Here is a 26,766-nt window from a genome sequence, read left to right as displayed (position 1 = left end):
CGATGAGGAGTTTAAGGTTTGATTATCAAGTTCATGAAGCAAACAGAGGCCAAGCTAATACCACTAGATTTAGCTCACCCAAAGCTCCTCCCTCCCACTTCCGCAACAAGCCATTTCCCACACACACCCTCTGAAGAGCCAGCCACAAGCCACCACCATCAAGTTTTCCCTTATAGAAACTCACTTTCATTTTTGCTATTGGCTACATTTTCCTCAGCCAGTCTCCAGCATGAAATGAACAGAACCAACATTTCCTGGAAAATCAGACAAGCCAGTGTCTGTAAACGATGGTATTGGTATGCAGTTCTCAAAAGTGTGTTCCCCAGAACAGAAGCACCAGTCTCATCTGCGAACTTCTCAGAAATACAGATTCTGGGGGCTGCTCAAGACCTGCAGAATCAGAGACTCTGAAGTACAGCTATAGCGGGCCCTGTGGGGATCTCTGAGGCCTACTCAGCTCCAGGACCTCCTGTCCTATATGCCTTATCTTATTGAATGCTCAACTTCTCTTAGAACTAAGTTCTACTTATTACCTTTACTATCACAGAGTTGCCTAAACTTACTGAGACTCAGCAGAAACTAAGGCTAGGGTCACTAAGTTAGGAGGAAAGACTTAACCCAAGTTTGTCTGGCTCTCAAACGCTCTAAACTCAAAGGCAAATGGGAGCAAATGTTTTGGCATTATGTACAGTGAATAGATTAGAGATATTAATGTGACAGAGGTAATTTATATATTGAGTATGTGTTGATCATTGTTACAGACATTGATATATGTCTATATATATATGCTTTCATACGCAGTTAATGTTATCATCATAAAGGAGTCATTGAAATGCAATATTACATTTTTGTTTTTAAAATAGCTCTGCTGCATTTGAAAGTTTTTCTTCTTTTTGTGCTTGCTTGGCTGGCACTCTACCAGTTGAGCCATGCCTGTAGCCAAGACTTTTGCTGTTTATTTTGGAGATGGATCTTAGTGGGCTTTTCTGCAGACTGAATTTGAACTGTCATCCTGTGGCTCACAGCCTCACAAACAGCCAGGATTACAGGCTGTGAGCTACCAGTGCCTGGTGATATAAAGCTAGAAAAGCTCCAACCTATAGGGAATGATTGGTAGTTGAATGAGTTGAGGCAATGATCATACCTGTGAATGCTATATTAATCCTTTCTGCTGGATTGCAATTCAATTTAGTGGATGTTTGTCCATCAAAATTGCATTTTATATTTACTTAAATAGTCACACAACCTTTAATCCCTTTTTTCTTGCCTTGCAAAATATGCTAGAGGTTAGGAATCCAAAGCTAATTAAGATTCACATTTCCTAATTCTTTCCTTCTGAAGGGTGAGGGCCAGAATCGCTCGGGCAAAGATTCTCCCACAGAAGGAGATGAATGTAAATATTCTGGTGGAGCTAATAATACTGAAATGATTCTTCAAATGCCTATAGCTTCAGCACGATTTAGCTGTATCAGTACTCTACAATCTATATTTTCTCTCCCAGGTTATCAGCATCTTATTGACATAGACCCTTCAATCTAGGTACTGAAGAGCTGGAAACATTGTAGATACAAATCTTCCCCCAAGATCTAGAAAGAACCTAGAGCCCTTTACCACAGACACTGAACTAGCCAAACAGGTCCACATTGCTAATAGTGTTTTGAAAATCCAGTTCACATTTAGTACATGTATTTAATGTTATCTGTGAAGGATTGACTCTGGCCTTATTCCCCCAGGTCAAGCAAAGTACCAGGTGTGCACTCACCTGCTTGCCCACAGGCAGGCCGACTTGGGCTCACTGTGAGGTCCCCATGACCTCAGGCCGGACATTCCACTCAGAGCCTGGCCAAGGACACCATCCTTGGCCCCTAGGAACCCCAGGTGGAGCAGTCAACTCTGGGGCCAAGAGACCACAAGAGATCACAGCCCTTTTTTCTATTTTCTGCTTCCTTGTTAAGTCCCATATAAACCCTCAGGAAGGTCTGTGCCCTTCTCTGGCAATATACAGTCCTAGCCTGTTGATGATCCAATCCAGTCTATTCCTTTCCCATTCTCCTCCATTTTCTAACCATCTGGCTATATAAAAATGACATCATTTTATAACTCTGCTCAATGGACAAAAACCCATGGAATGTATGTGTTGTGTAAGATTTTTTTTCCAAGTCGCAAAACTAGTGCTCATGTGGGTAGCCCTATGACCATAGAAAAAGACTTAAATGTTCTAGAGATGTTGACTGAAACCTGACTCTACCTGTTCTGTAGTGTTTGGGATCCTCAATCTTGACCAACAATAGACAGGAAGGAAAGCTTCCATTATGGCTTTAGAAATGGAATTAATTCTAAATTTGGGCTAATGTAAAGAGAACACAATGCATACTTTGAAAAGGACTGAGTCAGATTTAAGGCCCAGAAACCTTGGTGAAGAGAACACACACCTTCTACAGAGCTCTGTGTTTACATTTGTTAAGAGCTAGAGGGATGTTTTAAGTTTCTTTCTACTGTCTCTTCCTACCCTTTCCTATTCTTATTGTCTTCGATTCTTTCTTAAGGAGCCCGGTGATCAAATTAGTTAGGAGTAGTAGTCACTTCTTGAACCGTGAGTTTATGCAGGAATGGTATTAACCTTAGAGTTGACTGGATGCCAACTACAGGGGAAACAAGTTATGTGGGTGTACGGAACTCACTGGGGGTGTCTGGTGTTTTCTCTTGGCATTTGAGGCCCACAGCATGATGGGCCTAGATTGTCTATGTGGGAGCTAGTTTTTTAGCTCTCTCTCTCTCTCTCTCTCACCCTTTCCTGCCTCCCCCCCCCTCACCCCCCCCCCCCCATCCCCGTCTCATTGACTGGTATCATTGCTTGGCCTAGCTATAGTGGAATATATGTCCAAATGGTAGTTTACCTACTCCTTAGTGTCAAAATGATCCGCTTGGTAGGTGGTGTATCTGATACAGGGCTGTGATCCCAGCACTCAGGAGGCTGAAGCAGGAGGATCCTGAATTTGAAGCCAGCTTGGATCAAACTCTAGATCTTGTCTCAACCAAGGCAGCAGGTGCCAGTGGCTCACACCTGTAATCCTAGCTAATGAGGAGGCTGAGATGTGAGGATTGAGACTCAAAGGCAGCCCTAGAAGGAAGGTTTGTGAGACTCTTATCTCTGATTAAACACACACACACACACACACACACACACACACACACACACAAAGTGGAGCTGTGGCTAAACTGCTAGAGTGCTAGCCCCAAGTGAAAAAGCTGAGGGATTGTGCCCAGGACCTGAGTTCAAGGCCCAGGCTGGGCCCAAAATTATTATTATTATTAATAATAAAATAACCAAGGGCTAGAAATGTAGCTCACAGTGAGTACTTGTCTGCCATGTGCAAGATCTTAGGTTTTATCCCCAGCACCTTTGGGGTGGGGGGTGGGGGGGAGGCTGCAATCAAACCTGCACAATATTCAAGGCAAGAGCTCAATCTCTGGGCTACATCCTCAGTACACACACACACACACACACACACACACACACACACACACACACTTTTTAAGGAAAATTGTGAAACAGACACTTGATAGATTGCCTCTGACTAACACTGAATTTGTTATCCTTCTTCCAAAACAACTGGGGTTAGTAGTACATACCACAGGGCCCAAACTACAAGACTCTTGAAATGTCCCTACCAACTATTTAGCACATTCCTGCCTCTCCCCATATCCAATTCATAACCAAGTGGCATTACATGCACATTCTCCCATCACAAGCATGCTCAGTGGTAATGGCAGTATGGAGGTCTTGAGCAGAACACTTCTGGCTCCCAAGGAGATCAGATGCTGAACTACTGGATGGGAGATATCAACAGGTCATTATAATTTAGCGCTTTCAGAGTGACCTTGGGTACAGGAGGAATAGAGTTAGAACACTCAAGTATCTGGTAGAGGATATGAAAACAGACAATGGAGTACATGGCACCCAACATAGGTACCCAAGAAACAAGAGGGGTTAGGTAGAAATGGAGGGAAAGTCATAACTCTATGAGATAATATCACTAAAAGCCAAGAACAAAAGGGACCATTCACAGGGGACAAATTGAAGAAGTCCCTTGGGCTAACTTGCTGTTGAGCATACACTATGAGAGGTCATATTAAAAAAGATGAGGAAACTGGGCATCTGAGGCACAAGCCTGTAATCCCAGCTACTCTGGAAGCTGGGATCTGAGGAGCCTAGTTTAAAGCCAACTGGGGCAGGAAAGTCGATGAGACTCCTATCGCTGATTAACCCCAAAAAGCCAGAAGTGGAGCTCTGGTTGAAATGATAGAGTACCAGCCTTGAGCAGAAAAAGATAAGGGACAGTGTCCAGACCCTGCATCCAAGTCCCAGTACTGGCAAAAGAGAGACCGACAGACTGACAGGCAGACTGATACAGAGACAATGAGACAGAGGATAGGGAAAGAGGCGGGTAAGGCTCACGAAGTGGAGTTCACATGACACTGTATAAGGTTATGACCCTGAAGATAATGCAAAACCATAAACAGGACCTGAAGATAATAAAAAATTCTTTATAATGTATTTCATATGCTGTTTAATTAGTGCTATGCTCATCAATACAATGAAATAGTTATAGAAGCATATATTAGGAAGCAAGAACATTTGTAGATGCTGGAACACAATCTTTTAAACATTTTAAACCTTTAATGTTTCTGCTTGCTTTATTTTTTTCATTTTTGTTGTGCTGGTCTTAGAACTCAAACTTAGGAACTCAGACCCTGGGCACTTTCCCCGGGCTTTTCTGTTCAAGGTTATTATATAGCACAGTATCACTTGTGCCACACTCTGATTTCAGCTTTTTTGGTGGTTAATTAATTGAAGGTACAGTCTCACAGACTTTCCTGCCCAGGCTGTCTTGGAACTTTGATCCTCAGATCTTGGCCTACTAAGTAGCTAGAATTCCAGGCATGAGCCACTAGAACCTGGCTTATTTTTTTTTTTTCTGGCTTTTTATTTGCTTTGGTACTGAGAAGGGAAGCCAGGACCATGGCACAGCATGTATCTATCATCCTATACGTGGTTCCTCAGAGATCCTTGTTGGTCTTCACCTTCATCCCTTGGGGCAGGGTAGAGTTAGGAATGTGGCTTGGTGGTCAAGCACTTGCCTGGCATGCCCCAGGCCCTGGACTCCTTCCTCAGCACTACAGAATAAGATAGGGGGTATCTTGCTTCCCTCTTTTGGCAAGAAGTTTGCTTGATCCTGCAAGTTTTGTGAGAAAACCTGGTAAAGAATGGAGTCACGTGCATGTATCACAATGTCAGAGAAAAGGAGTGGGAAGAAGGCAGAAGAGTCTATTTTCTTCCTTTTCTTCTTCCTTCTTTACCATTTTCTTCCTCTTCTTCTTCCTCCTCCTCTGAATCTGGTTTCTGTGTCTCCTCCAGCCCCTTGGAGCACCTTAACTGAAGAACACTTACGCATCCACTGGCTCAGGGTACAGGGACAGATCAAAGCCTGTACCAGATGGGACACAAGGAATCCTAGAAGCCTGTAGTAGTTATATCCTTATGACTCCATTCAACACAGTCACTTCTCAGGTTCTTGCTGTGCGCGTGTGAGTGTGTGCGCACGCATGCACACACACACACACACACACACACACATCATTTCCAAATACTGGTCAAGTGGAGCTTGATTCCACAGCATCCTTATTTTTCCCCAATAATCCTTTTCCTGACTCCTTTTTTCTCTCTAGAAATTTACTTTCAATCATCAGGAAAGAAGAAAGGATGATTCCTTCTTTTCCAACTGCAAGTGAAATAGCTCAAATTTCAGGCCACCCAAGCCCAGGATCAGATCCAACTTAGTCTTTTTTTTTTTTGTCAGTCCTGGGGCTTGAACTCAAGGCCTGGGCACTGTCTCTGAGCTTTTCTGCTCAAGGCTAGTGCGCTACCACTTTGAGTCACAGCTCTACTTCTGTTTTCTGGTGGCTAATTGGAGATGAGTCTTGTGGACTTTACTGTCTAGGCTGGCATTGAACCATCACCCTCAGATCTCAGATTACAGGTGTGAGCCACCAGCAATTAGGCTCCCAGTTTGGTTTTAAGCAAGTTGTGACCAGGAGCACCCCACTTCAATCTAAGTCTTATTTCCTTCATCTGCACATAATAATCGCCAAGATTATGAGGAAGTATAGTGCATCTGCCAAGTCTCTGCCAAAAAGAAAACACAGATTCCTTGAGCAGAAAAATACTTGCAAGTGTTTAAAATAGGTATTTGTAAATAACAGGGTAAATACCACACTGTGATAAATGCTGGTTGGTCCATTCCCTCTCCTAGGAATCCTTGTGACCTAATAACTTAGCATCTCTAAAAATAAACTCAAGGGCTGACCTAAGTATCTATCTCCAGACACCTTGCCTGACCCCTAAATGGATTTCTCTGATGACCACTAAAGTTTAGCTCTCAGGAATGTTGTGTTATCAGGGACCTAAATAGTCCTACTGCTTTAAGTACACTTTCAGATATGAAGGCAGAGTCAAGCAGCCCTTTCAACAGTCAACACTAATGCTACGGTATGTAAGAGCTAGATGTTATTTCAAGAATGGCAGGTACAATACCACACAGGGCTGACAACCTACTGGTGCAATAGTGGAAACCAATGTATTGGGACATCCTAAAAAAAGAGGCACTGCAGGTCACAAATCACCTATGGGAAACAGAGGTTTGAAGGGAAGCCCAGTTCTGAATCAGTCTGTGGCTACTTTCTGTTTTTAGCTGCCTAGCATACCTTGGATCCATTTCCAAAACACCATAAATAAAGAGAAAGACTTCACAGTGTATACTGGAGGCATGGCTCAGTGGTACATCACCTGCCCAGCAAAGCACAAGACCCAAAGTTTAAAAAAAAAAAAAAAAGGAAAAAATGTATTTCACAGTATATGAAAATATGAAACTTTCCAATGGAAATCTATGACCTGAACATTGAAAGTTCTCTTTGGATTGACTCCAGCTGAAATCTGTTTCCATTCAGTGTAACTCCTTGAGGCAATGAAACACCAGGCTAGATTTGTTGAACAGAGATGAATTGAAACCTGAGCACGTGTACAGCTCTGGGAGCAAAGGCATCTTAGCCAGAGTAGTAACTTGGGAACATCTAGAGAAGTTGCCAAGATTATAAAACAACTCCCACCCATAATAGCTCCATGACCTCTGTGGAATGACTGCCATGCCACGGGATGATTATTTAACTCAGTGTCCCCGCATTACAGCTGTGCTTATCAAGCAATATGAATAGGAGTGAAGCAGGGTAGGGTGGTTCACACCTGTCAAGTAAGAAGAGCTACTTAGGAGGCTGAGATCTGAGGATTGTAGTGCTAAGCCAGCCCAGGCAGGAAAGTCTCACAGACTTTAATCGCCAATTAACCCCCCAAAAGCCAGAAGAAGTGTATTTCACTAGCCTTGAGCAAAAAAAACCCCAACCCCCCCCAAAAAAACCTCAGTGCCAGGGCCCCGACTTCAAGCCCCATGACCGACAAACACACCCAGACACACAGACACAAAAACAGACAGACAGACACACACACACACAAAGCAGTCACAACTATGTTCTTACACAGTCAAAGGTAAAAATGCCAGTTACTGCAGGAATTTTAGATCACTGAGCCTCACAGATTTAGAAAAACACATGAATCACCTGTCAACCCATATTATCATTTTCTAAGCATTTACATTTTTGCACAGAATTTAAGTGCATCTGTTCTTCCGTTAAGAAATTCAATCTATCAATAACAAGAAATGAGAATGGAAATCGGTTCCTACCTGGAATCCTATTTAGAGTCACCCAAAAATGCTCATCAGGACTATAGGTATCTTTGGACCACTGCAATAGATCAATAGCCCTTCTGTCACTGAAAACAAAGTTGACAAACTCTCTAGTGAGGGCCACATAGGCAGTGCCAAAGTAGATGGTCAGCTGATGTGGTGGTGGTGTTTTCAGGGTATCTGTCCTTTTCATGAAATAGCCACCTCTGCCTTTATGCTCTTGGTGGACAAACTTAGTCCTTCCAGTGGCGTGGGCTGGGGGCAGCACCCCTGGGGTGAGATTCTTCCCTAGAAATCCTTTCAAATGTTGCACGATTTCCCTGTTGGTCTTCAGGGGGAAATCTTGCCCACAGGTGTTGAGGAGGTACTTCCAGGGGACCTCGGAGGTCACCAGATCCTTCATGCAGTTCAGGTCAGCCTGGAGCCTGGAGATCCCACCATAGACCACGGATTCCATCCTGGAAGCCAGAAATGCGTTTGGGAAGCAGCTGAGTAACTGTCCCACGGAGTTTTTAAACTTCTGCGGGGCTTTCTCGTCCACATGAACGCAGTAGACATTTTGGGGCATGTAGATGGCCCTGAAGAGTCTCTCGAAAGTATCAAAGTCTTTGTGGATGACCATGACATAGGCCAGTGGGAAGGCAGCCTCTTCCTGGGACAGAGGGCTAGAGAGGTAGTGGCCCTGGATCCGATAGTCCTGGCAGGAGACGCTTCCCAGAGGTGAAGCCCAGGTCTTCCCCCACAAGAAGGTGAGCTTTTTGCTGAGCGCGTAATCACAGACCTCCGTTCGGAGAGATCTGTCACTGGAGCTGTTCAGTCTCTGGGAACTTTTTGGCGGGCTCAACTGGCTATGATAAACGATCACAAAAAGAACCACACAGAGCACCGTGAAAGCAAAAAAGTAATTCAGGCAAAAGTTCATTTTTTTTTCCAATTCCCAGCGAGAAGGGGGTGGGATGCGGGGTGCTGACAGTTACAAGTCCTCCCAGGCAGAGAATTAAACGATCGCCGTCTTGGGGGTCGAACACAAGGCTGAGGATGCTGAACAGGACTTTGTCTCTCGCCTCTCCTGAATGCAGAAGCTGCTCCAGAGCGGGCTGGCTTTCCTCCCCTGCCACCTGCACCCCTCACCCCACCCCAAACCCCTTTAATCCTCCCAGCGTCCCCGGGCCAGGGTCTGGTCCGGAAGTTCTTCCTGGGGCTCAGCTGCAGAGGCGAGGCTGGCACTGAGGGTGTCTGCAAGCCCCGCGGGGCCGAACCTTGGCTGCCCGGGCTCGGGCTCGTCCCCGCCCCGCCCCGCCCCGCCCCCGGGGAAGTCTCTCATTAGCATAGGACAGGCAAGTGTGACTCTTTAGCAAATGACAGTTCCAGAACGCGAGTGATGGGAAGGACAGTTTCTCTTACATCATTCCCCACCCACCTTCTCTCCTTCCAGCCAATCGAGTCCCAGCTGAACTCCTTTCTCTTCCCACGCCTCTCCCCCTCCATCCAAATCTTCCAGAATGAGTGGTTCTAGTTTTCCTGGCCAGGCCCCACAACCTGCTAACAGCTCATCGTTTTAAGACATCTCCTTCAGGGTTATTATAGTTTCTCTGCTACTTCTTTTCCTATCAGTCTTAGCGCCGCCTTCGCATGCATATGGATATAGATAAGGAAAAAATAACCCTGCGACCCATCTAAGTAAATATTTGATGGTGAGGTTTGCTGGGTGGAGTCAAGCAGATGCCAGTGTGTGACTTGGCAGAGTGCAGCTGTGCAGACGATGGAACTTAAGAATCACACCGGTGGGGGTGTGGAATAAGGTGACGTCTCACAATAAAAAGGTCACTGCAGGTGGTACCTAATGAAGTAAACACACCTCTACAAGCAGGGAAGAAATGTGATAGTCCCCTGTTCCCAGACAGCACAACAAGTTGGTTCTCATTTCACAGAGAGCTTCAGATGACTTGAGCTGATGCCTCCGTATTATCTACCATATGTGAGTGGCTAGCCACTGGGTCCCTTTTAACAATGGGATGTCATCAGATTTGAGGTCTCTATAAAAAAACTCAAAGGATTCTCCCATCTCCTTCCCACCCACCCTCCCCTCCCACTTCCTGGACTCTGAAGCAAGAACAAATGCTTCAGGCTGCTGCAAAATTCCTGGAAGTACCAGTCAGAGTAATTCAGAGGAGCCAGGAAGAGCAAGTCTGGTCGCATTGCGCAGGGTTTTCTCCTAGTTCACCTGCTGCAAATGAGCCCACAGAGAAGTAGAGTACACTGGGGATTAAGGATTGATTCCAGGGAGTCTGGAAAGAGTGGGGGTAGTGAGGACACTTCTGAGGGAAAAGCAGCTGGATCCTGCTACAAGATCCATGGTGGGCTAAGCTACTCAGGAGGCCGAGCTCTTCAAAGACAGACTGAAAAGTCCTTCTTATCTCCAATCAACTAACAAAATTCTGGAAGTGGAACTGTGGCTTAAGTGGTAGCACACCAGCCTCAAATGGAAAAAGCTAAGCAGGAGCGTTAATGCAGAGTTCAAACCCCAGTCCTGGATTAAGGGGAGGGAGGGAAGGGAGAAGGACTTCAAATCAACAAAACTAAAATACCCCATACTTTTCCTTCCCTATCATTCCTCCTCACCCAGCCACTGCAATCTGGCTCAGAAAAAGAACTGTAACCACATTAGAAACCCAGATGTATAAAGAGAGCAATTGAAGCGTTCATTGTGAAGTATTTTCTGCAAACCGTATTGAAATGCGGATACTGGGTCTAACTTGTGCCATTATCTTGATGGATGATGGGGACTTTCTGAAAACTGCTAGAGGAGAAATCCACTTCCCACCCTCACCCCCAGGAGATAGGCATAAATTCCTGATTGAATAATAGGTTCCCACACTTGCCAGACCTGCACCATGAACCTGGAAGACTCTTTGAGTTCCCTGTGACCCTGCCCCCTGACCATGACCCTATTTAGACCCCCACCAACTCAGCTGCCATACGGTGCCATGCCACCATCTCCTGACTTTTCCTCAGGTCACCATGAAGTCCTTCTTCAACACTCCATTAGAGTTGATCTGGTTTGTTGAGATGGTTTTTCTGCTCTTTTCTTTTCTTTCTTTTTTTTTTTTTTTTACTACCTTCATGGCTCAGTTTCCTAACAGTATTAAGTGCATTGGAGGCTGCAAAGTTTTAGGGGACATAAGTCTGCCTGTAGTCACCGGCTTTCCAAAAAGGACTCCTGATTCTATCTGTCCAAATGTGGCATCTTGCAATCAAATTCCTATATAGTAATATCTGTGTCAAGACTGGCTAACAGGATAGGGAAAGCCAGGGAAGAGGCCAAAGGCTAGAAAAATTGAGTTGTCAGTTATTTTTTTTAATTTTTATTTATTTTTTATTGTGAAAATACTGTACAGAGGGGTTACAATTACATGGGCAAGATAATGAGTACATTTCTTATCAAGCATTGTAGCCTCCTCCTTTGTTGAGTTGCCAGTTATTTTTGTTTTTGTTTTTTCCCTTCTCTTTGCCCCAGATCCTACAATAAAAGTAGCTGCCAAGGCAAACCAAGTGCAAGAAATCTTTCAACTTGAGTTTGAAAGCAGACTGCACATGGAAAGACTGAAACATGATTTACAGTTCCAAGAGAATATAAAAAATAATATAAATGAATGCCTATAGAGTATGTGTCCTAGCTGAGTTACAACTGTTTAGATGCACAGACCAAGATTAGAATGTTATGTTTTACGGGCTGTCTCAAGCAGTGGTAGGTTTGTTTGGCCTAGTCTCTATAGTAACCGAACAGGCATTTTCCCCAGCAAGTTGGGAGAGCTACACTATTAACTTCCAACCATGACATTATTTCTGCTCTGTTCATTCAGGTTGGCTTAACCTATTGAAAACAAGTGGATATTCATTATCCAGCCTCTCTGCCCCAGGATAACTTTAATCTGCCTAGACCAAACAGTAAAACAAAAGCCCTGTGCTCTCTGGGGGGGCCTTTTGAGCCTGTAGGATCGTTTCCCCCTATAATCACTTAGTTCTTAGTAATGCTACAGGAGCTTTTGCCTACATCCCAGCTAGGTTGACAAAGGCAAAGATTCAAGGTTGCAGCCAGGCCGCAAATATTATATGTCAGTTAAAAAAGAAACCAACACTGCCTTCATCCAGCAGTCAAAAGTTATGTAAAGGCAACCCTGAATCTTTTGTGTAAGTGAATGTGTGTATGCGCGCATTTGTGAGTGGTAATAGGGCTTGAACTTAGGGCCTGGGTGCTGTCCCTTAGATTAAAAAAAAAAATTATTATTTTATTTTGTTTTATTTTTTAAGGAAGTTAGCTGGGCTAACTTCACATTTGAATCCTCAGCTCTCAGTCTCCAGAGTAGCTAGGATTACAGGCATGAGCCAAGGGCACCTGGCTATCTAAGGCAATGCTTGGGACCACTCAGCTCCAGCAAGCCCCTTCCATGAGGCTCTTCTGTGTGGAGGGCTTCAGGGGGCTCTGACTGGTAACCTCAAGCTCATCCATCACAAAGGAGACACAGAAGGGAAACAAAACTCTTCCAGCAACCGGAATAGAGAGGGGTGCATTGGTGGCAGGATTTACTCTCCTATATATGGGGTGGGGAGTGGGAACAGGTAAGGGAATGTGGGAGAAGGGAGATGGAGATAGTAGAAAAATAAGGATAGTGAACGGTCAGGTGCCGCTCACACCTGTCCAAGGTGTTATGGATAGGGAGGAGAGTGCAAACCACGGGGAATAAGAACCTGAACCATCAGTTCCCCAAAGTAGGCAAGCAAGGCCGCACACTCGGGCAATGTTTTAACATGTGTGTGTGCGTTGCCAGTACTACTGATGTTTGAACTCAGGGTCTAGGCACTCTGCCTTAGCTTTTCACTCACAGCACGCACTCTTACCACTTGAGCCATACGTCTACTTCCAGCTTTTTTTTAGAGTAGCTAGGATGACCACCTCCACTGACAGTTTTTTTTTCTTTTCTTTTTTGGGTTGGTCATGGGGCTTGAACTGTGGGCTTGGGCATTGTCCCTCAGCTCTTCAGCTCAAGGTGAGCACTCTACCACCTGAGCCACAGTTCTACTTCTGGTGTTCTGGTGGTTAATTGGAGATAAGAGTCTCACGACCTTCCTGCCCTGGCTGGATTTGAACCGCGATTCTCAGATCTCAGCTCCTGAGTAGTTAGGATTATAGGCGTGAGCCACTGGCTCCGGCTCTTTTTTCCTTTTTTCTTCTTCTTTTTTTACAGTAGCTAGGATGACAGGCATGTGCCACCAATGCCCAGCTTTTATTTAATTGATTTATTAACTTATTTTTGTGCTTGTACTGGGGCTTGAACTCAGGGCCTCTTGCTGTTGCTCAGCTTTTCTTGCTCCTGGCTGGGGCTCTACCATTTAAATCACAATTCATTCTTTAATAAAACCTTTTTTTTTTTAATGGACATTGAAGTCTAAGTTTAATTTAACTCTTCATATCATGACATCATTCTTTTGATGTTGTTTTCAATTTTGGACATGTAAAACTATTCTTAGTTCCCAGAGCAGCATATAAACAGGTCAGATTTAGCCCATAGTTTACAATTTGCTGATCTCTACCCTAGATATTAATTATATTTTAATCCAAGCCTAAATATTGCAAGTTCAGAGTTGTTGTAATCTACAGAATTTCTGCATTTTCTCCATGAGGAAGTGTCAAGTGATGGGAAATGATAATGTTGGATATTCATAACCCACATGAAACCCTCTTATATGTACTCTCTGGGTTACAGGGAATATGATGGATTTTTTTCTTTTTTTTTTGTCAGTAGTGGGGCCTGAACTCTGGCACTGTCTCTCAGCTCTTAGCTCAAGGCTAGTGCTCTACCTCTCGGGCCACAGCGCCACTTCTGGCTTTTTCTGCTTGAGGAATGGAATCCAGGGCCTCAAGCATGCAAGGCAAGCACTCTACCACTGAGCCACCTTCCAGCCCAAAGTGATGGATTTTTAAAGAGCTTGGACAAGTAATTCAAAAACCACCAAATAACAAAAACTATCCTGCAGACCGGAGAAGATGAACGGAACAGTATGAAAACACCTACATATAAAGGAGGCCTTGGTATCAGGGACTATGTGGCTGGTCCCAAGGAGACCGCCATTGATGGAAAAATGCGCATGTTCAGGATGCAGTAGAGGTCACAGCCTTAATTTTAGCATAACTTCTGGTGAGGACAAACTGCCTTTCAACAAAGCTCAAAAATTTCACTTTACCACTTCCAATTAAGTATATTCCTTTAACTTTGCTTTTTAGCCATTACTTGCTTTTGGAAAGGCAAACTTTTCTCAAAATTAAAGGCAAGAAACCAACAGATGGCACAACTGATTATAACGTGATGACAGAAACTTCTCTTGCATGGAAATTTTAACTTTTGTGCTGGACATTTCTCTGTCCCTCTGTTCCCCGCCCCCTCCCCTCTTGTACAGCATTAGGGCTTAAATTCAGGGCCTGGACACTGTTCCTTAGCTTTTCTCCTCAAGGATGGTTCTCTACCACTTGAGTCACATCTCTACTTCCAGCTTTTTGTTTTTTGCAAATAATTGGAGAAAAGACAGCTTCTCACAGACTTTCCAATCAGGCTGGTTTTGAACCCAGATCCTCAGCCTCTTGAATAGCTAAGATTACAGGCATGGGCCACAGGCATTCAGCTAGGAAATTGATTGCTAAAATTTTCCTATTATTATTTAACCACTCTTGTTCAAAACCGATCAAGTGTAATCCACAAAGAAGGCTTCCTTACTGTGAGTACCTGGGTGCCTATGCACCTCTGGTTGTCCAGAAATGGACAAAACTTCTGTTGGCCAATGCTACACATGTCAGATTTTTATTTTCATTATTATATTTTTTTTTTGTCGGTCATGGGGCTTGAACTGGGCACCTGGGTGCTGTCCCTGAGCTCTTCCGCTTACTCTACCACTTAAGCCCTAGTGCCACTTCTGGTTTTCTGGTGGTTTACTGGAGATAAGAATCTCACTGACTTTCCTGACGGGGATGGCTTTGAACTGCGATCCTGAGATCTCAGCCTTCTGAGTAGGTAGGAGGTGTGAGCCACAGGCACGTGGCTTGTCAGATGGTTTTATGTCAGCCTTTATAACAGGCTGCAGGGATCCTCTGTACCTTCGTTTGCATTCGGCTTCTATAAAGTGAAGTTATTAAGAACATTATACGTTTATAAATTTACTAGAAGACAGAACTAAGCAAGCACACAAAATAAGCTCTGGACAATGTCATGCACATAACAAGTACCTGACAAAACTTAAGACATCTCTCTTCCTCCAGCAGCCAAACCTGGCTCTTATAGGACCTATGCGTTCCACCCACCTTCCTAGGTGGGTTTGATGACGCAAAACAACTGTGCTGAGGAGGCATGCTGACACCTGAGACCCTCAAGACCAGTTTCCTGACCCTTTGTCTCTCCGGCCCCTCTACTTCCAGCCCAGCAGGAGGGAACTTCCCTCATTCCCAATTTCAGCCTCATCTACATTTCTCCAAACTGTATGCAGCTGCCTGCCCAGAGCAGGATGATGCAGACAAATACACAGCATGGTGGTCAAGATCAAAATTTAAATCTATTTTACTGTGACTCCCTGAGAAAGTGTTTTCCTTTCTCCATATCTTAGCTTCCCAATTTTAGGAAAGGACTAGAGGAAAGTCCACCCATGGAGTGAAAAGTGAATGTGTCTGAGAAGCCTTCGGTATTGTCTAATTCTGCAGTTCTTCCTCTCTAGACCCTCACTTGCTTCATTCTTTCTGAGTCACACTGTGCTCTCCTACGTCCCTTGCAGTTCCACTGGCTTTCCTCTTTTGGGGGTACCTGCTTAGCTCTTAACTCTAATGGTTCAAGCAAAAGCAGAAAAAAAAAAAAAGACAAGAAACCACAACCTCAAATTTTATCTTTGGCAAGACAGTTCCATTGCAACTGATTGCAAAGTCAATCACATGCGCAAACATTCTCAGCTCAACTTCCTGCCAATGGCTCACAGCACCAGAGTTGTTTTTGGTGGTGCTGGGAACCAAATCCAAACCTTTGCCCATGCTAAGCCTACACTCTATGACTGTCTAGCATGGAGCTTGCTGTTCTCACAGACACAGAGAGAGTATTTCACAATGACTGTTGACAGAGACCTGTATATCTCGAAGATCTCATCCTCTTTCGCTTCTGGACATTTTCAAATAAATGAAAACAAAGTCATACTAAAATAGAAACAGGTAGATTGTAACTATGAGACTACGTAGGAGGACAGGGGGAAGGGAAGAGGGAAAAAACTATGATATGTAATACAATCATGTATGAAGATGGCATCAGGAACCTCAATGAAAGCAGTTGACCAATAGAGGGGCGGGGGGAAGCAATAGGGCTATTCTGAGCAAAATATAATATGTGCACATCTGAAATACTGTAGCACACCCTTGATACACCAAAAACATAGTGTTATAGGACAGTAGATAGGCTGTTGGGGGTAGAGGGGAGTAGCAGTGGGAGAGGGTAGAGCTAATGAAGGCTGAATGAGGATGAGTATGGTGGAAACAATTGGTTTGCATTATGAAAATAGAACAATGAAACGTTTTGAGGTTATTTTAAGAAAGGGATAAAGGAGAGTTATAGAGGGCATGAGGTTGATCTGTCTACATTGTTCACATGTCAAAGGTCACAATGAAACCCAACTTGTTCAACTGATTTATGCTAATAAAAAATTAACCAAAAATTTAAACAATAGTACCAGGCAGTGGTTTCCTCTAACCACTAACTTTAATAGCACTACTACATTCTTGACTCACTTTCAGTCTTCAAACACTTTCTTCCCCCAGAAAATGATACAGATGGTCATTTGCTTTGCTTTAAACAGTTTTCTAGGGCAGAGTTCTTGGTTCTGCTTTTCCTAGAAATTCAAGTTGGAACACCTTTGCCTGCAAGACCTGATCTGTGTTTGTGCCTTTGGGTGGGAAAGTCTGTATTTGATTCTCCCTCTGGTTAAGGTGGTTTAAGACACAAATTTTTTATTCACCCATTCATCCTTTTAGATGCCTTCCTCAAACGCTATACTCTTCACCTCAAAAACAGTAGAGAACCAGGCCCAGGTGGCTCCCACCTGTAATCCTAGCAACTCGGGGGCTGTATTCTTAGAATCTCATTTCAAAGCCAGCTCAGGCAGGAAAGACTTTCAGAATCTTATCTCCAACTAACCAGCAAAAAGCCTGACCTAGAACGGTTGCTCACGTGGTATAACACTAGCCTTGAGCAAAATGGTTCTAGGACAGCGTTCAGGACCTGAGTTCAAGCCCAAAGACTGGCACAAGCACAAACAAAACAAAACAAACAAACAATAACAAAAGACACTGTGGGGAAACAGTTACAGATATTTGAGTAGGGGCAGTCCTGGACCACTTTGTTTGGGCCTTCATGGCCGATAACTATAATTGTATCTTATGTAAATGAGTAGTATGTATCCTATAAATTAAGCAACTAGTTACCAGTAACTTTTCAGTTTATCGATCAGTTTTATTCTATTCTATTTTATATATTATATTATATATTATTCTATTATATTTGGGCTCTGATTACATGCCTTAGCAACAGAAAAGTGAACAAGAAGAGAGCAGGAGATGCATAGGATGACCAACACCTCTGTTTGCCCAAGACTGATTTCATAAAACACAGAATTTTTCAGTGCTAAAACTTAGTAAGTCTCAGGCAAACCAGGAAGAATTGCTCTCCTTCGATACCACCAGTCTCACCCACTCCCGGACGGAGCATCATTACTTAAAGGTATAACTGATTACCCACTGTTCACTAATGGATCAGTGTGAAAGGGAAAAGAATACCCAAGCTCTGGTAGGGTAGGGAAAAGCATGTGAACCATCACGCAGGATATTGCACAGAAAACTCTACGTGATCCTTCCTCACATTGCCTTGAATCACTGAGGCATGGGGGTGGAATGATTAACATTCATGGGATAGCTTCACAAGAAACCCAAACGAATGCACTGAAATCAGACCAATTCCATAGATGCTCCCCAGTGCGTATTAGAGGGTTTTATTCACAACCTAAATAATAATAAAGGTAGAATCTAATGAGCTAATAGTTATTGTAAGTGTTAAGAACAGTATCTAAAATCTCCTTCCTGGCTGGGCAGGTGGATGAAGCCCTGGGTTTGATTCTTCAGTATCACATAAGGACAAAAAGCCAGAAACGGTTGAGCAAAAGAAGCTCAGGGGCAGTGCTCAGGCCCTGAGTTCAAGCCCCAGGACTGGCAATAAGTAAGTAAATAAATAAATAAAAATAAAATCCCCTCCCTGCACACTATCTGTGACTTAGGAAGAATGCTGAGGATCGCAGTTGGAAGTCAGTCCACACAGGAAAGTCTATGAGACTTATCTCTAATTAACCACCAGAAAAGCTCAAAGTGGAGCTGTGGCTCAAGTGGTAGAGTGCCAGTCCTAAGCAAAAAAGCTCAGGGACAGTGCCCACATCCAGAATTCAAGCCCTAGGGCTTGAAGTGGAAGTGTGACTCAAATGTAGAATGCCAGCCTTAAGTGGAAAAAAACCAAATGAGAGTTCAAGGCCCAGAGTTCAAGCCCCAAAATAAATAAAAAAACATAATTTTTTTAAAGATGTAGTAAGGTGAGAAATTAATTTTTACAGAGCAGGACATCCATTCAGCCATTTGATCTGTGTCTCACAACTTCCAAATTTGTATACTATGATTGAAATTATGGCCTTTCTCTAGCTCTCTTTGGCTCAAAATATACTTATCCTTGGGAGAATCCCATGAAATTACTTATTTTTTACTTATTTATTTTGTTGACTTCTTATTTTGTCTTCTTTCGCACACAAAGTCTATGAAGGCAGGGATTTTTGTGTTTAGCTTTCACTGTTCTAGACCTGAAAGGTATACCAGTACAAACTGCTGTTACGAGGATATGCTTGCTAGGTAAAAAGAACCCTATGAAGCTGGACACTAGTGGCTCAAGCCTGTAAGCCTAGCTACTTGGGAGAAAGAGGTCTGAGGATTGAGGTTCAAAGCTAGCCCTGGCAGAAAAGCCGATGAAACTCTTATCTCCAATTAACTACTGAAAAAGTGTGGCTCAAGTGGTAGAACACTAGCCTTGAGCCATAAAGCTCAGGGAGAGCGTTCAGGACCTTAGTTCATGCCCAGTACGGGTACAATAAACAAACAAACAAACAACAACAAAAAGTGTCAGAATGTTTTGAAGGAGAGTTGGGCAAGAGAGACCAGTTAGATGGGTTTAAGAACAACCTGTTTGGCCAGTGGGTTAAGGACAGGACTGATAGGAACAGGATTAATCACTCAATCCCAGCCCAAGCAGGTGTACAGATGTGCTGATTAGATTTGTGAACCTGGCGGGGAGAAGTTGCCCACCATGAAGAGTGGCGATGTCTACAGACATGGGGAGGAGGCCAGTGGTCGGAAAAGCAGCAGGTACATTCAAAGAGCAAGGAGATGAGGGTCCGGGAGCACAATGCTGGGTTCTGATCCATCAGTGCTCTAACCACAAGGTGCTTCAATGTCAAGGACTTCACTGAGAGAACAAGAGCCGGAGCAAACGGAGGAAAGAGCCCAGGAGGGTGTTTACCTTTATAAAGCCAAGTTTCCCTCATTTAAAATTTCACTTTAGAACTGTGGTTCTGAAACTCAACTGATATGGAACACTCATTGCAAGAACTGGGAACCTGCTGGGCGCTGGGGGCTCATGGTTGTAATCCTAGCTAGGTTGAGATCTGAGGATTGCAATTCAAAGGCAGCCTGGGCAGGAAAGGCCTTAAGACTCTTAAGCTCCTGAAAACTGGAAGTGGTACTGTGGCTCAAAGTGGTAGAGCTCTAGTCTTGAGCATAAATAGCTAAAGGATAAAATGAGGCTCTGACTTCAAGCCTAACAACCTACAATAAACAACAACAATAAAAAAACAAACAAGCTGGGCTACGGTGGCTCCTGCCTATAATCCTAGCTATTCAGAAGGCTGAGACCTGAGGATTGTGGTTCAAAGCCAGCTGGCGCAGGAAAGTCCACAAGACTCTTATCTCCAATAAACCACTTCTGGTAAGAAGTGGCACTGTGGCTCAAGTGATAGAGCTCTCGCCTTGAGCAGAAGACCTGAGGGACAGCGCCCAGGCCCAGAGTTCAAGCCCTATGACCAATGAAGAAAAAACAGACAGCTTTTAGAAGACAAAACAAAAAACATCACTTTTTTTTTTTCCTTCCTAGTACTGGGGTTAGAGGGCTTAACCTCAGGGCCTAAAGCTCTGGAGTGGTTTTTATTCAAGGCTGGTTCTTTGCTCCTTGAGCCATACCTCACTTGAGCCACACCACTACTTCCAGCTTTTTGCTAGTTCATTAGAGGTAAAAGTCTACCCCACTTGGGAAAAAGCAATAATCAATACCATCTCTTCCCCCTCTGATTTGGAATGCCATACTATTATTAAGTAATTTTAAATAAAATTTCACTTAATTATGGTGTCTTTTTCTTTTTCTTTCTTTTTGGTCCGGTTGTGTGGCCTGAACTCTGGGCCTGGGTGCTGTCCCTCAGCTCTTCAGCTCAAGGCTAGAGCTCTACCACTTGAGCCACAGTGCCACTTACAGCTTTTTCTGCTTATATGGTACTGAGGAATCGAACCCAGGGCCTCATGCATACAAGACAAGCACTCTACCACTGAGTCACCTTCCCAGCCCTGTGGGGTGGGTCTTTTTCAAGACTTTCTTCTGTGTTCCATTGACCATTTTGGTCTGTTCATGTGCCAATACTGTGAGAGCTACTTGTTTGTTTGCATTTATTTTTGTGTCAGTACTGGGGCTTGTACTCAGGGCCTGGGTGCTATCCCTTTGCTTTTTTGCTCAAGGTTGGTTCTCTACTACTTGAGCCAAAGCTCCACTTCCAGCTTTTTGGAGGTCAGAGATAAGAGTCTTTAGGATTTGTCCACCCAGACTTAGAATGACAATCCTCAACTAAATTTGGGGTTGTGTGCTTAGGCGCTGTACCATGTGAGGCATACCCCTAGTGCCTTTCTTGTTGGTTATTTTCTATGAAGTGTGTCACTTTATTCCCAGGGATAGCCTGGGCTGTGGTTCTCTACTTGTACTTTCCTTTGTTTTATGCAACTGTGCCTTGCTACTATGCTTCCCCCTTGCACCCAGCCCATTTGCTGAGACTGAGTCTCACAAATTTCTGTATTTGACTACTTAGTCTTAATCGTCAACCTGCCCCCTCCCCCAATCCATACTTCCAAACCATTTAGTATTAAAAGCTTGATATATCTGATTTGGTTTGGCACCTAGTGCTTTCTCAGTGAATATATTTTGTTTCTGAAGGTGATCTCTCAGGATCAAAAATCTGTTTTTCTAAGGGCATTACAGTCTTAAAACCAGGTTAGATTACCAGAGCAATGCACATATAAACTCCTCTAGCTTCTTAACTATCCATTTTAATTATTGTTTTAACTTTGCAATATGTTGTTGAGCTTATTTTATGATAAACTATGTTATTCCAAAGCATCATTGCTACTATAAAGTTTCTCTAGTTATTTACTGGGATATAGGCTTAACCTCTGGCCCATTAAATATTTGCTTTCACTAAAAAAAAAAAAAAAAAGAATGACAATCCTCAGATCTCGGCCTCCTGAGTAGCTAGGATTACAGGCGTGAGCCACCAGAGAGTTTGGGGGGGGAAAGTGTATATATATATCTATATATAGATATATATATACACACACATATATATACAAAAAAGTATATATATATATGGTAGAAAAAAAGAGTAAATGATAGTAAACGCAAATGCCAAGTTAGTTGAGAGTGATGATAACTATTATTATTAATCTCTAGAAAAAAAAAGATGTAAGAGCTCAGTTGATAAAAATTCCCATTGTCAAAATTTAATCCCTAAAATTTGGCCTTATTCTTTTATCCATTAAAACATGTTCAAAACATCCAAAAAAAAAAAAGAGTGAACTAAAACATTCTTATGAAAGAAAAGGATCGTGAGAAAGGTCAGAGCAAAGGTTCAAATGAAGAAACCTAACACAGTAAGGGAAGACGGAAACCAAAGGAAACCAAAGTCAAAGCACACACACAAAACTCCATGGCCTCAGTTCTGTCTTAGTAGGCAAAAGAAAGTACTAGAAGAAGAACAAGAAGAGCTAGAGAAAATAGGTCTTTCTTAAGAGGTGGTATGTAGAAGTTGAATATAAAGGAGCGCACAAGCCAGGTGAGCTACTGCTATCACAGGCTGGGCTCTCTACAGGGCCAAGGTCCTGATCACAAGAAACAGAATGATGGGCGTGCTGCCTGGCTTCCCTGAAGAGGGGAGTGAGACTGAGGCTTCCCAAGGGAAGAGGGAGAAAAGAAAACAGGAATGGAGAGCAGGGGAGAGTATAGAAGGGAGAGGGGGTGGAGTGGGAGGAAATCGAGAAAAGGGAAAGAAAGGAAAAGTAAAGTGAGGCTTTGTGACTCTTGCTACCTCTAGGAGTAGCTTTTCTTTACATTATCTCCAGGTTTAAATGTTTGGGGGGTGTGCGTGTGTGTGTGCGTGCGTGCGTGTGTGCGTGTGCGCGCGCGTGTGTATTGGGACTTGAACTCAAGGCCTTGTGCTTTACCTTAGCTTCTTCCACTGAAGGCTGGTGCTCTATCACTTGAGTCACACATCCACTTTTCGCTTTTTGCTGATTAATTGGAGATAAGGGTCTCACAGATTTTTCTGCCTAGGCTGGCTTCATAGATCCTCAGATCTCAGCCTCCTGAGTAGTTAGGAGGTGTGAGTCACCAGTGCCCAGTTTATCTCCAATTTTAATTGACTTCCACTTTGTTTACTGACACCATGTAATTCTAGGGTACCACTCATCTTGGTTGTCTTACTCTTGGAAATATTTTAGGACTCTTGATATGCCTGGACAGGGTTTTGTTTTTTTTTTTGCACTCACTTTGATGTTGATTCTGTATTTACAGAAGAGTTCCCCCCTTAAAAGCACAACACTAGCTGGGCACCAGTGGCTCACGCCTGTAATTCTAGCAACTCAGGAGGCTGAGATCTGAGGATCGAGGTTAAAAGCCAGCCTGTGCAGGAAAGTACATGAGACTCTTATCGCCAATTAACTCCCAGAAAACAGGAAGTGATGCTGTGGCTCAAGTGGTAGAGAGCTCAACTTGAGCTATAGAGGACAGAGATAGCACACAAGTCCAGAGTTCAAACCCAGAGACAGCACACAAGTCTAGAGTTCAAGCCCCAGGACCAACAAAAAACAAAACAAAACAAAAACACAACACTGAAAACAAAAGAGGTAATGCGATTCAAGGCCAAGGGCCCCAAATCTTCAATCACAAAAGACACTCCAGTATCTATCACTGGAATAGCTGGAATGAGTGGTTAGATTTGACCTTGCCTTTGAAGGTGGAGAGAGGGCATTGACTGGAAATTTGGGGAGGACCCACCTACCAGCCAGATCTCCTTTCTCTACAAAGCAATCCAAGATGGGAAGGAGGCAAAACCTCCAGAGATGTCATGCTATCCAGAAATACACCGGCAGAGTCAGACTGGCCAGGTTTCCTTCCTCTCTCGGAGACACCCCACCCATTCCTGAAAGGGAATATGGGATGCCACCACCAAAGCCACTTTTCTCACCGTGGATTCCTGAGGCTAACAAGCAAGGCTTTTAGGGGTCTTCTAGAATGAAAGAGGCATGCAAAGTAGAGGCATGTCTTTTTACATGGGCCCATTAGGGCTTATTGTTTTGTTTGGTTTTAGTCCTTTGCATTCACTAGTAGTCCAGAGGGGTTGTGATCATTCCACAGATGCATAGTATTTTTTTTTGGGGGGGGGTCCGGTCGTGGGGCCTGAATTCTGGGCCTGGGGGCTGTCCCTCAGCTCTTCAGCTCAAGGCTAGCGCTCTACCACTTGACTCACAACACCACTTCCGGATTTTTTCGTTTTTGCTTATGTGGTGCTGTGGAATGGAACCCAGGGCCTCAAGCATGCAAGGCAAGCGCTCTACCACTGAACCACCTTCCCAGCCCATCGTATTCTTTGAACAAGTTCACTCCCTGGATTACCTTAGCTCTTCACCCTTTTTCAAATATTATTTAGTACTTTTCACTAAGCTGTCTTCATTTATTCACAGATGGATAGCTAGGACAGATATAGATAGATAGCTGATAGGAAATAGATGAGAGTCAGGAAATAGATGAGAGTCAGAGACAGCTGATTTATAGAGAGATACCTACATAGATAGACACATTGATTGGTATTCTTCCATTCTCTTCACCTCCCTTAGCCTCTCCTTTCTCCCTCTTCCCTCCAGCTGATCTTGAGGCAGGAGACATACATGAGGAGACAGGATTAATGGAAATTAATTAATAAACATTACAAGAGCCAAACTACAACATTAGAATCAGGAAGTAAAAACTAGAACACCAAAGCAAGGCTCCCCTTTCTTTTAGATATTAAATGACACACATAGGAGACCACAAGGGGGATGTTTTCATGAACCTTCTCCTTTTATGTGTTAAGAAGCTGCTAGGTTCCCAGTAGGGGCCTCTGACAGAAAGACAGAGGCAACTCTGGCAACAGGAAGTCCTGAAGGTTACCAGGGTTTGGGGTAAGGCCTCACCCGTTTTATCCACCCCAAACCATTGTCTACAGATTAGAAGTTGCTAGGCAACCTGACCTTGTGTTTTCTCCAAGCTCAGAAAGCCTAGGAACCCCCTTTGGAGTCTGCATTCCCATTTCCTGCGTTAGGGGCAGGAAATGTTTCTGTTCTCCATTGCCCCCCCCCTCCCTTTATTCAGTGACTCTTAAATAATCCTTGCTAAAAACTACCTTGCCTTCTCTCAATTTTAGACCCATTGAAATGTCTTCACAGGTGGATCTCAAGGACCTGTGGTTTCCATAGCAACTGGGAAGCTGAAGGAGCCCCTCCCCTTTTGTCAGGTGACTCTTGCAGGCAGTCAAAACCTCTGACACTCAAAAGTCCACCATCCTCATCCTGAACCCTCTGCTGAACCCTTTTTTCCATACTGGGGAACATTTGAGGTTCTGTGAGCTTCCATGACTTAAAAGACATTATTCCCACCTCAGGTCCTCAGCTCCACCCACATGTGAGCTCCTACCTGCCCTATAGTTCCTGCCAGATAGCTGGCCCCTCCCTCTCTCAGACCCTACCTGCCCCCAAACCTATAAATATATATATTTTGAAATGGGAAGCCAGATGCCACTGGCTCACATCTGTAACCCTAGCTATTCAGAAGGCTGAGATCTGAGGATCGCAGTTCAAGGCTAGCCCAGGCAGGAAAAAGTCCATGAAACTCTTCTCTCCAATTATCCACCAAAAAGCTGGAAATAGAGCTATGATTCGAAGTGGTAGTACCAGCCTGGAGCATAAATACTTAGGGACCACACCCAGGCCTTGAGTTTAAGCCCCAGGACCAACACACACAAAAAGTTAAAATAGTAATTTTTTATTGTCATTATTATTTTGCATAACCAACAGAAAAAAAATGGGGTCTAGGTATGTTGCCCAGATTGGTCCCATACTGTGATCCCTCTTACCTTAGCCTCCACAAACTTAGATTCTTTCCTTCCTTCCTTCCTTCCTTCCTGTTAAAGCCACAAGCCACCCATTTACTGAGTTACAAAATGCCTTCACCTCAGTATAGTACTTGAGGCCATTTATGGCCAGAACCAAACTTTAATCGATTTTAAGGGAATAGTGGAACTAGAAAGGAATGCAATATTTAAATATGGAAATCAGCTTCTAAGTATCTAAGTATCTAATGTTCCCCCAATTACATAATCACAAAGGGAACGGCAGGTCAAAGGTAAAAAGACTGAGGCCAAGGGGAGGGGAGGAAGGGAGCTAGGACACAGAGAATGTGCTAGGCAAGTCCTCATGGATTCACAACCATAACTTGGTATTTTCCAGAGAACGTGGGCATGTTTAACGCCCAGCAAGCCCAGCCCTGCAGCCCGGAGCACTTCCCAGCATTTCCAACTTGGCGGCCCCCCAACAACCAGAACAATGGTTGCTTTTCTCTTGCTTTTATAATGCTGTCTAGTTCATTAGAGATCATTTTGTATTTTTTTATTGAGTCCAAACCTTACTGTTTACTTCCAAAGAAATCTTACCTATCGTATCTTATATATTAAAAAAAATAACCCATCTGGTAAATCAGTAATTTGATGGGAAAGAAAGGAGGTCTAGAATCTTATTATTTGTCTCAAATAAAATAAGTTTCTACTAAAAACAATATGCAGCTAAGATACATGCTTGAGTCCAAATAGTTATTGTAAGGTCCGCTCCTGGATGGCTAGCAGACTCCACCCTCCTCGCAGCAAAGTCTCTGCCCAGTACCTGCATTACCTAGGCAACTGACAACCTGGAAGAGGTCACATCTGCATCCACTGAGGTCACATCTGAATTTGACGTGGCCACACCTTTCTCCGCCCATACCCTAGATAAGGCCTAGCCCAGGCCCAGATGCTGTCTTTTCCCAGCTCTCTCTTTCCCAGCTCTTTCCCAGATGCCCTCTTATGTAGCTCTTTCCCACCTCTTTCCCAGTCCTTTCCCAGCTGCGTGGAGGGCCAGCGTGGCCTGGTGCCAGCCAGAACGATGAATAAACCTACCCCTTACCTGAATACCATGTGCGTGGCGCTGTTCTTACTCGGCAACCTCTTTTTTATAAACCTAACAGTTATCTCAGTGGGTTTTAGAGAAAGGTAGCTGCGGTGCCATAGGAAAGCTTCTTGCTTTGGCATTCATTCATTCATTGATTCATTCACTCATTTAGAATTCAATAGCCTCCTAATATGTATTTATTGAGCAGGTACTATGTATTCTGAGCATTTCACTTCTAGCTGATTCATAACACGTAATGCAAATAACAAAACAGAAAATGACTCTGGCTTTCAACAACCCACGCAAATAGGAAAT

At 43.7% G+C, this 26,766-nt stretch overlaps 1 protein-coding gene across 3 annotated transcripts in view; it reads right to left on the bottom strand.

Moving 5' to 3' along the window:
* The window catches only part of LOC122106996 (N-acetyllactosaminide beta-1,6-N-acetylglucosaminyl-transferase), an 88,736-nt gene that overhangs the window by 20,987 nt on the left and 40,983 nt on the right, over positions 1-26,766 (bottom strand). Inside the window, exon 1 of one of the 3 annotated variants that reach the window (XM_042678543.1) lies at positions 7,797-8,899. The exons of the other annotated variants lie outside the window; for them this stretch is intronic. Coding sequence (XP_042534477.1) covers positions 7,797-8,721 — 925 coding nt within the window. The 5' untranslated portion in view covers positions 8,722-8,899. Of the gene's footprint in view, positions 1-7,796; positions 8,900-26,766 lie in introns of those variants that run through there. 3 annotated transcript variants of the gene reach the window in all.

The sequence above is a fragment of the Dipodomys spectabilis genome, unplaced genomic scaffold, assembly GCF_019054845.1.
Source record: "Dipodomys spectabilis isolate Male_0828 unplaced genomic scaffold, ASM1905484v1 ptg000045l, whole genome shotgun sequence".
In the NCBI taxonomy this organism is placed as follows: domain Eukaryota; kingdom Metazoa; phylum Chordata; class Mammalia; order Rodentia; family Heteromyidae; genus Dipodomys; species Dipodomys spectabilis.
This window is presented reverse-complemented; position numbering and strand designations above follow the sequence as displayed.